At 44.9% G+C, this 11,516-nt stretch overlaps 1 protein-coding gene across 1 annotated transcript in view; it reads left to right on the plus strand.

Moving 5' to 3' along the window:
• Window positions 1–9,723, plus strand: part of LOC102245332 (ectonucleotide pyrophosphatase/phosphodiesterase family member 7) — a 37,095-nt gene extending 27,372 nt beyond the window's left edge. The window contains exons 3-5 of the mRNA XM_014545081.1: window positions 2,501–3,127; window positions 5,615–5,852; window positions 9,680–9,723. Coding sequence (XP_014400567.1) covers window positions 2,501–3,127; window positions 5,615–5,852; window positions 9,680–9,723 — 909 coding nt within the window. The remainder of the gene's footprint in view (window positions 1–2,500; window positions 3,128–5,614; window positions 5,853–9,679) is intronic.
• Window positions 9,724–11,516: the final 1,793 nt, after the last annotated feature.

Below are 11,516 nucleotides of genomic sequence, written 5' to 3' on the forward strand. Positions count from 1 at the left end.
ATGTGCCTGTTCCTGGTTGGGGAGCTGCTTTGACCCTACTTAGTGAGATGTGTCCACCTCATTGATAATACATTGGTGAACATACAGAACATTATTTTCTTTTCCTAACTATTTTACCAAGCTTTGTCCAAAACCACCTTTCTTCTGGGGAGCAGATCACTTAAGAATGTTTTCATGCCCTGGCCAGGTAGCTTAGCTGGTTAGAGCATCATCCTGATATGCCAAGGTAGCAGGTTTAATGCCCAGTGAGGACACATACAAGAACCAACCAATGAATGCATAAATAAGTAGAACAACAAATTGATGTATTTCTCTCTCTCAATTCAATTTTTTAAAAAGAATATTTTCATGACTTTGTAGTCACCTGCTTTGTTAAAACAGCCCCATTTCTGAAGAATCAGTTCTGCTCATGGTAGAACCTTCATCCCCAATCCAAGTCAAAACTCTCCTTCCCAGATGCCCCCCTATCCTCTCCATAGACCCTGTGGTGGTCCCAGCAGCCTGGAGTAGAAGGAGCATGGCCTGTGCTCAGCTCTTTCAGACACATACACACCCTTCCCTGGTTTACTCTCTGGAGACAAGAAAAGAAAGAAACATATAGGCTCCTCCCATGAAAGATTGTAGGGAGGCCATGACCCTTTTCCTGTTCACTATAATTTGCTGCTCTACCTAGTTGCCTATGGTCTCATATAGAGGGGTGAAGGTAACCAGGCGAGCATGGCCTGTGATCAACTCTTTCAGACACATACACACCCTTCCCTGGTTTACTCTCTGGAGACAAGAAAAGAAAGAAACATATAGGCTCCTCCCATGAAAGATTGTAGGGAGGCCATGACCCTTTTCCTGTTCACTGTAATTTGCTGCTCTACCTAGTTGCCTATGGTCTCATATAGAGGGGTGAAGGTAACCAGGCCTCACTGACAAGAGTCTCAGTGTCAAGCAGCAACCCCAGGCCTCTCTGGGGCCTTGCAAGACTCGGCCACATTTCATAGCTGACCCATCCTATTCCTCTGTTGTAAAGAACTCAATGCCCTATCCTATAGTCATTTCTGCCACTACTGAAGTCCTCAACCTCACCTTCTCTCTGCAGTCCCCAACCCTGTGATGTACAGGCACATTCCAGATTCACCTTTAGTACCCTGCAGGAGACAGAAACTAGAGGGAATAATCGTTGCCCCCTCTTTACCTGACTATGCTACCTTGCCCACTGCTCTCTGTCCCTCTCCAGGAAAAATAAAAGCTAAGCTCATTAGCTTACTAATGTGCTCTACATGCATTTAGTCCTCACAACTACCCCATGAAGTGGAATAATCATCTCCATTTTACAGACGTGGAAACTGAGGTGGAGAGCATGAGTAACATGCATCGAAGTGGTGGGAAAGACTATCACCAGGCAATCCAGCATCAGAACACACTTTTAACTACCATCCTATTCTATCTCTGAGCAGGTTGTCAGGCCCAGTGGTTGAGCAAACTGCACAGTGAACAAGATAGTCTCCCCTTCTTGCATACACCCCCAAATTTTATAAGCATTAGATATGGGAACCAGTAGGGCAGATTCTCCCCTCTCCAACAGCCCCAGAGGAAGTCCCATGATTGTATCTCATTAGCTTGGACATGGGCCCAAGGCTGAACCAACTACAGTGACCAGAGGATGCAGTGTCCTCTAGCCAAGCTAGAGCCTCAGCCCACATCTGGAGCCAGATGTGGAGCCAACACATCCTGAACCTGGCATGAAGCAAAGGCAGAGAGGAGAGTCTCCAGAGACCGTCAGGGGCCTCTGAACCAGTAGACAGAGGAGTGGGTGCTGGGCAAGCAAACATCTTAACTGTCCACTGCACACACTGGGGAAGACCTGTAGTGGCTTGTTATATCTGGAGGCAAAGAGTGCCTACTATGTGCCAAAACATGATGTCCAACATTTTACCTTAAAATTAATTGGCTCAAACCTCACAAAAATTCTGTCAACTTTTTGGCATTTTACATGTAGAAACACTGAAGCATAAGAGATTAAACAAAAAAAAAAGAGATTAAACAACTCACTATCACCAATTTAGAGCCATTTTTCCTCCATTCTAATGAATTTTTTAATTTAATTTTATTTTTTTGCCATCTCTGAAGTTAGAATACATCTTCTAATCCCTGGAGTGTGGTGTTTTAATTGATAGCATTGCTTTCACTATCAGTGCATAAAATAATGGCATGTCTTTCAACTAATGGAGTTTTAGATTTAATGAGATCCTGGTGACAATCCCTGGAGTGTGGTGTTTTAATTGACAGCATTGCTTTCCTATCAGTGCATAAAATAATGGCATGTCTTGCAACTAATGGAGTTTTAGATTTAATGAGATCCTGGTGAAGCCAAGAATGAAATCCACCCTCATCTGACTCCAAAGCCCATGTGGTTCCTAAACCTCTGGACAAGGGTAGGGATGTTGATCAGGTGGGCTTTGCTTGTTCTGAGAAATGGCCTGATGGAATTTTCTTCTTGTCCCTGCAGGGGAGGAAGACTGCATCATTCCACTATCCTGGGGGAGGTGCTAAATACAAAGGTGAAGCCGTCCAGAGGTCCCTGGTGGAGTCTTACACTCACCCAGACAGCAACGAGACAGAGTGGAGGGAGAACATTGATATTGTCATGAACTGGTTCACTAAGGAAGACTTTGACTTTGTGACTCTGTACTATGGAGAGCCAGATAATGTGGGACACAAATTTGGGCCCGAGACGGAAAACAGAAGGGTAATAATTAAGCAAATCGACAGAACCATCGGGTACCTGGTAGAAGCCATTGAGAGGCATGGCTTGACTGAGCACCTCAATGTCATCATCACATCAGACCACGGCATGACTACAGTAAAAAAGAAGCCCAATGTCACTGAGATCCTCTTGACCAACTACATCAAGTACAGGGACTTGGTCAAGTTTGATATTGTGGACTATGGAGGCTTTGGGATGCTCCTGCCCAAACCAGGGAAAGAGGAAGCCCTTTACCAAGCACTGAAGAATGCACATCCACACCTCCATGTCTATAAGAAGGAGGAATTTCCAGAACGCTTCCACTTTGCTAAGCATGAGCGGGTCCTGCCAATCCTAGTGTATGCGGACTCTGGTTACAACATCAATGGGGTGAGTTGATTTTTAAATGAATAAAGTCATCTTGGATCTGGGAGAGAGCCACTAGGGAGAGACAGTTCTGGAAAACAACAAAACATAAGTGTATGCACAGTGAGTGGTAACCCACTGTTTTCTACATGTTCCCCACCCCCACACCCCACATCCCATGCAATCACCCCTGCCTCACATCACTACTATCCAATAATAATGACAAACACCCCTGACCAAGGCTAATTATCCAGCACTGTGCTAAAAACTTAACATGAGTTAGTTCATGTCTGTCTAAAGATAGATGCTCTTATCTCCCTCATTTTAATAAGAAACCAGAGCTAGAGAGGAATGATTTGGGATTAGAAGTATAAGGCTGAAGTCTGAACCCATAATTATATTTGCAATCTCTGTTTGATTATTATGCACAGATCACCAGGAGATTCACCAAAAAACTACTTCCTGGTTCCCTTGGTACACATCAAAAAGAAAAGAAAAAGAAAAAAAGCAATCCTATTCATACAAAAATGTATATACCGATGCTCATAGCAGCATTATTCACAATAAGCAAAAAGTGAAAACAACCCAAATGCCTATCAACTGATGAATGGATAAACAAAATATGGTATATCCATACAGTGGAATATTGTGTAGCCATTAAAAGGAACAAAGAACTGATACATGCTACAACTCAAATGAACCTTGAAAACATTATGCCCAGTTAGATACGAAGGACCACATATTGTATGATTCCATTTAAATGAAATATCCAGAACAGGCAAATCAATAGAGATAGAATATAAGATTAGTGGTTGTCTAGGGCCAGAGGTGGAGAGGACTTGGGGACAAATGGGGAATGACTACAGAAGGCCACAGGGTTTCTTTTGGGGATGACGGAAATCTTCTAAGCTGGTTGTGATAATAGTTGCACAGCTCTGTGCATACACTAAAAATCATTGAATTGTACACTTTAAATGGATAAATTGTATGGCATGTAAATTTTATCTCAACAAATTTTATTAGATTTGAATAAGCAAATCTAAAGAAGAAAATACCAAAACCAATGCTAATTGTGAGACATAAGTAAAATGGTCTGGTTTTTCTTAACTACCAACCAACAATTCATGTCAGAACAAAGTTGATGTGATATTTAAATATCACATAACAGAATACCATCTCAGGTATAGCTTGAAGAATCCTTATCTAAGGCTGTGGACAGGGCCAAACATTATCATTATGTTTGCAATCTGTATATTCTCAGCTTGCTACAAGACTTGGGAAAATTCACTAGGTTATTATCTAGTGGTGGTGGAATTATTCACAATAAAGTGCAACAATTTATTGGTATTTTGTAATCCTTCAAACAGCCCAAACCACTGAGGATGTGTGCCCAACGCTAAGGCCTCTCCAAGGAGAGATTCCAGAGTCAGTGGCCTCTTTGTAAACCTGGTTCATGATGTAATAGGTTCCAAGTATGGCGAAGGCATTTAATGGGACAATCACATTCCCAACATGACCAACCAGAGAGTTTGAGGGAATAGGATGCTGTGATCAGTTTAATCTTCTGAAAAACTAACAATTAGACAGAAAATCTTTTGGTCTCAGTACATCTCACTGAGTACACTACTCAGATTTCCATTCATCTGCCTGCCTTGAGGTGCAGAGTAAAGTGGATGCTACTCTTCTCTTCAGGGACTAAAGAGCTTGCAAACCACATGAGGGAGTCACTGGGGCACTTGCTCTTGATGGGCTTCCCTATGGCCTTAAAGGTCATTGGACTGGTTTCTTTAGGGCGAGGGAGCCTGAGCTGAGTGACAGGAGCTTTCTGTAGTCACCTGGCCAAATATGAGACCAACTTTCCAAAGTACAGAGCACCATATTTCTTCCCTGCTGTTGTGACTGATGTTACTTAGTCATTTTTCAAGGGGCACAGACAAAAACCTATCTGGCATTCATTAAACAATTACCTACAGTCCTTATTCTCTCTTCTCCAAACTCCCCCCAAATATATATATATATATATACACTTTTATGCCATAAAAAACATACTTGGCTCTAAAACCATACAGTCTGGGTTCAGACACCTGCTCCAAACCCTGCTACTACATGACTCAGGGCAGGCTCCTCAGTTTTCACATCTTCAAAATAGGGAGGATAATAACAGTGCCCTCGCTGGGCCACTGTGAGGGTAAAAAGAGTTAACATATATTTATAAAGCATTCAGAACAATTCATGGTACATTGTAAGCACTCTCTCCTTGAGCTTATTGTCATTGTCAGTATTGTTATCATTATATTCTTGCTGTTTCTAATGGGTATGCTTTCTAATTAATTCTACCTTAAAGATCTTTCATTCTTTGCTCTTCTCTCTGCCATTGCGGAAAGCAGTGTCCTTCCTTGTCATTTAAATTTTCAAAGATTTCATGGATCCGACAAGCATGATATTTACTAAGGGGCAGTTTTCTTTCAGTGAATTTGGTCCTAAAATGGCTTTTTTGTTGTTATTTTTCAGCGACTTATAATTTACTTCAACAAAGGAGACCATGGCTTTGATAATGATCTCGAGGACATGAAGACCATATTCAGAGCTTTTGGGCCAAATTTCAAGAAGAATCACCTGGCTGAGCCTTTTGACAGCGTCCATATCTACCCACTCATGTGTAAGCTCCTGGGGGTTACCCCCGAACCCCACAATGGCTCCCTGGCAGTCACCCAAGAAATGCTTGTGGACTCTTTCGAACAGCGACCAGGTGAGATGCAAAAGCAACCACCAGAAAATTGGCAGTTGCTTCCTGTCCTGAGAAAGAATAGATTCATAATGGGGTCTCCTGGGGAGGGGATGAAATCAAGCAGAATAATCCTGTTTCCCAGCAGCTTCAGCACCCCCGGTACAAGATATCAGCAGCTCTAAAAAGATAGCAGAGGAGGTAGGGAACCCCTGGATGTGCTGGTGACATTTTACATAGTGCTTCAGGGGCAAAGGGAAGGCTCTCCATATAGGAAGTCAGAGGATAATCCTACTGATCATCAGAAATCGTGTGCAGTCTGCCCTTTGTAGATACCCAAAATTAGTCTTCCTTCCCCAACTCCATGTATGCTAGCGCCTGGAGAAAAGCTGCTAACCATTTCACTCACTGCTGAAGAAAGGGGCAAGGGTTCCTGTAAATGAGGTTGCTAATTCTTAAGACTTCGAAATCCTAAATCTGGCCCCTGGCCGGGGGCTCAGTTGATTGGATCACCTTCCCGTACACTGAGTTCGATCCCCAGTCCGGGCTCCTGCGGGAGGCAACCAACAAACCAATCAATGTTTCTCTCATCTTGCGTTCTCTCTCTCTCTCTCTCTCTCTCTCTCTCTCTCTCTCTCCCCCTTTCCCTCCCCCTCCCTCCGTCCCTCCCTTCCTTTCTTTCTCTCTCTAAAATCAATAAACACATCCTTGGGTGAGGGTTTTTTAAAAATCCTGAATCTGGGCGACATGAAGGAAGAAAGAAATCATCTCTGGGAATTCAGTGTTTGCAAACACTGGCCAGCTTTTCTCCTGCCGGGAGAGACTCAGATACTGCCTGATGATTTATTGAGTGCTTAGAGCAACCATATTCAATCAAAACAGAGAATAAAGAAGAGCTTCCTGCACCCTTTTCCCTTCTTCCAAGCCACTGCCCACGATCTTCTTGTGAACTTACAGAAAGCAGGCCATTTTGCAGAAAACTAATCAAGTAAATGACCACTTCACCAAAGTATTGACGACTTTTTAAAACACATTAGAATTTTGCTCAACTATTTGGACCCCGCTTCTGTCCCATAGCACACTGGGAGCTGGGGTAAGGTGTGTCTGACCACCAGTTATTAATAAGCAGTAGACATCCCACCAACTGATTTTCAGTGAATTGGCTTTTAGCAAATTGGTCATTTGGCAAAGTGGTCATTAGGCAAATGGGTCATTTGGCGAATAGGTCATTTAGTAAATCGTCTTTCAATGACTTGCCCTGTGAGATTTCTCTACAGTGAGCACTTTCTTGGGTTAAATGTACATTTCATTTCCATAATTAATATTCACTAGCGCCTGGATGGGAAACTTCCCACAGACCCTGGAGCATCTGGAACAGCCTCTTAATAATCAGACAATTAAAAACCATCTGATTTTTTTTTAACAGGAGCAGAGATGCAGAGGTCATCTGTTCTCCAAAATACAGCAATAGGTCTCGGGACTGTCACAGGAGTTCTTGCAGTTCTGTTTGTCGCTAGCGTGACATACACAGCCATTCGTCGGAAAAAGGAGTGAGTGGCCTTTGGGTTTCCTGTGGTTGGTGCACATTGTAATCATCCATTTCAATCACTTCCTGCCACAAGGGGTCCAGCACTTTGAGAACCCAGCAACCAGAGCCAGCTTGGGCCCAGGACTCAGAAGAGACCCCAGCTTGGTTTAATAAGCTACTATCACAGTCTCAAAATTCTTAACAAGGACCCTGCATTTTCATGTTGCACTAGACCCCCAAATTATGCACTAGTTGTATTAGTTTTCTAGGGCTGCCATAACAAAGTACCACAAACTGGGTGGCTTAAAACAACAGAAAAGTATTGTTTCATAGATCTGGAGGCTAAAAATACAAAATCAAGGGTTGGGCAGGGCCATGGTCCCTCTGAAACCTGTAGGGGAGGGTCCTTCTGTGCCTCTTCTAGCTTCCGGTGGTTGCCAACAGTCCTTGATGTTCTTCCTCCAATCTCTGCCTCCATTGCCACACTGCACCCTTCTCCCTGTGTCGCTATCTTCTAAGGCAGTGGTTCTCAACATTCCTAATGCCGCGACCCTTTTAATACAGTTCCTCATGTTGTGGTGACCCCCAACCATAAAATTATTTTCGTTGCTACTTCATAACTGTAATTTTGCTACTGTTATGAATCGTAATGTAAATATCTGATATGCAGGATGCATTTTCATTGTTACAAATTGAACATAATTAAAGCATAGTGATTAATCACAAAAACAATATGTAATTATATATGTGTTTTCCGATGGTCTTAGGTGACCCCTGTGAAAGGGTCGTTCAACCCCCAAAGGGGTCACAACCCACAGGTTGAGAACCACTGTTCTAAGGACACCAGTCATGGGATTTAGGGCCCCCTGTAATCCAGTATGACCCTATCTTAATTTAATTATGTCTGCAAAGACCCTATTTCCAAATAAGGTCACATTCCTAAGACTTTTACCATAACCCTGGGGGAGGGGAACAATTCAACCCATAATATTGGTTCTGCCACCCATCAAAGCATTATATGAGCTGGTGCACTGCTCTCTACATCTCAGTAGTTTATCATAGACTGAGCCTTCCGTATTCTTGCACACAACCCTGACCATTTTTCTACTTGGACATAGCATGGGGACCTCCCGAACACTATAAACTACCAAAAAGCAGAACTTTACTTAACCTTAACTCCATTTCACAGCCCACAGTTAACGTAATTTCTATTTAAACTATAAAATTTTCCTGTGAGTTGAAACATGACCTATAAAGGTCTCTATACCCTGAAGCAACATTTTAGAAAGAAATCAATTGGTCCTTTTTTACAGAAACCATTAGCCATAGGAGAGATACAGGAAAAACTGCAATGTACTGATTGAATTGCCATGCCCACAGCATAATTTCTAAAAGGCAACCGTTCCATACAGTTAAAATGCATTAGGTTTTTATTATTGTTACTATTAAAGAAAGCCTCAAATCCAGAAGCTGAATCACTAATTTGGTATGTGCTCATGCACATCCCTCTTGCCACTGGAAGGACCACTGGGATGTCCTAATGCTTCTCTCCATATTGACACCACCTGGAGTTTTTATTTGTGTTACACGGCAGTCCTAATCTTCACTTACGCCTGAACATACCACACCTTTGAGGTCCATAGAACCTTAAACATCCCTTCAGTGCCTTGACCCTTCCAGAGTCAGACCTGAAATGCATGCCTTTGTCCCTCCTGAGAGCCCACATGCAAAGATGAAGGTTTCTTCTGGGTGTAGGTCAATGCTGCGCTGCGGCCCACTCAGGATCCTTCCCCAATCTGCTTCCCATCTCCGGCATTAGGTAAGGTTGGACCAGCCTAGGCTTATTAATATCTTGGTATAACGTCAGACAGTGTTACTATGGCACTAACTATACATGTCCTTTCACTCCTTGGAGCAATGGTTCTCAACCTGTGGGTCGCGACCCCTTTGGGAGTCGAACGACCCTTTCACAGGGGTCACCTAAGACCATCGGAAAACACATATATAATTACATATTGTTTTTGTGATTAGTCACTATGCTTTAATTATGTTCAATTTGTAACAATGAAAATGCATCCTGCATATCAGATATTTACATTACGATTCATAACAGAAGCAAAATTACAGTTATGAAGTAGCAACGAAAATAATTTTATGGTTGGGGGTCACCACAACATAAGGAACTGTATTAAAGGGTCGCGGCATTAGGAAGGTTGAGAACCACTGCCTCAGAGGAAAGATAATTAATAGCTATTATGTGTGTTCATAGAGTAAGCCCTGTGTTTATGAGTTTAACTGACCCATTGCCATTGGTTTTCTGCAGGCAGAGCGCCTATCAAAACAGCGGAAGTGAACCAGTGCACCTGACCGAAATCCCGAGAGTCGCCCTTTAGGACCAAGACTCAAATCATAGTGAAGACTCATTGTTGTGTCGCTAGTGACCCCGTCTCCGGACACTGTGACTAGGAGGATTTTCGCAACATCTCGGGACCCGAACCCAGGAGTTCCATGTGAAGACACAGCAATCGCCACAGCGCACCTTCTTTCTCTACGTCAGCGGTTCTCAACCTGTGGGTCGCGACCCCTTTGGGGAGCGAACGACCCTTTCACAGGGGTCGCCTAAGACCATCGGAAAACACATATATAATTGTATATTGTTTTTGTGATTAATCACTATGCTTTAATTATGTTCAATTTGTAACAATGAAATTGGGGGTCACCGCAACATGAGGAACTGTATTAAAGGGTCGCGGCGTTAGGAAGGTTGAGAACCACTGCTCTAAGTCAACAAGTGTCGGGGGAATGAAAGAGAAACCACTCTTGTGCCAGATCCTGTGCTCTCCTGGTTGTGGAAAAAGCACAACAGATATGAGAGAATAAACGCATTCAGTTAGAATGAATTCTCCTCTCTAGTGCTCAGAGCTGAACAGGGCTCCTGTGTCGCTCATCCGAAGGGGGTGAGGAGATTTAATCTGTCCTCTCGTCTGCCTTCTGCAAATTAGCCCTCGAGATGCTTCTAAGCAGAGTTTTGTGAGAGATTTGTGAAGTCAGCCGTGCAGACTTTGAACACGGTTCAAACTCCAGGGGCAGCGCTGGGACGTGGGGGACTATCTGCCCTGCCTTTCACTCCAGACGCGATCATGTCACACAGAAGTCATTATTGTTTAATCTCCCTCCCTATCCCTACCTCTGTGCCACTCCACGGCACCCAAGAGACCCCTTGCTCTTCTCTCAGACCCTTTTCCCTACACAGTCGCACTCCCTCGCGGCTCCGAGCTCGCCGGCTTGGCATAGAATGCCGTCCTGCTTCTGCCTGCGGGGGCGACGATTGCGTCACTGGCCCCTTTCCCCACGAGCCCCTGAGGCCCCGGGAGCAGGGACCACTCCCGGCTTTTCTCACTGCTGCAGCCCCAGCGCCAAGCACGTGAGAGCCTAATCAGCATTTGGTGAACCAACGTCCCCCTGGGGTTAGGGACTGACCCAAAGGCTGGGGGAGCCAGAGCTCCGGCCTCCCGTCGGAGGCGGCCATGGAGAGGACGCGACCTCCGGCGGACCTGCGAGCGTCTCTCCCCTCCCCAACCCTCCCCTGCCCGCCGTCCCCAAAGCGGGAGCGGGTTCCTGAGAGAACTGTGGTGAGAGACCACCCGGAGTGGGCACGGGCACGACTGACCCGGTCAAGGCCTCTACGGAAACTGTTAAGATTCTGGCGGGGAGCGCGGAGACCTTCTCCTCTCGAGACTCCCCAGACAAGACTCTTCAATAAGTTCCCTTATTAAACCTGCCACCTCCCCATCTGGGGTGGCCTGCCTCTCTCCCGTTTCTCTTCGCCCTCCGTGTGCCAGCCAGTTTGCAAAACAACACTTTGACCTAAATGCCCTTTTCCAAGGAGGGAAAGGGCGGCCAGGGCCGGAGCCCACGGACCCCGGGCCTGAGGAGGCACCCCCTCCAGGGGCATGAAGGGCGGTCAGGGTCCCTTTTGCCCATTCACACAGAGAGGTGGTGCCAACGGGGACAGGCCTAGGTTAGGGAGGCGGGGGCTGCCCCCGACAAAGAAACCCTCGGGAAAGTGCGGGAACAGCAGAATGTTTACCGGCATCTCAGCCTCAGGGGACGCTCCCCGGGGAGCGCTCGCGGCGCTGCAAAGCTTTCGTGTGGCGCCA

Source organism: Myotis brandtii, unplaced genomic scaffold (assembly GCF_000412655.1).
Source record: "Myotis brandtii unplaced genomic scaffold, ASM41265v1 scaffold397, whole genome shotgun sequence".
NCBI classification, from domain to species: Eukaryota; Metazoa; Chordata; class Mammalia; order Chiroptera; family Vespertilionidae; genus Myotis; species Myotis brandtii.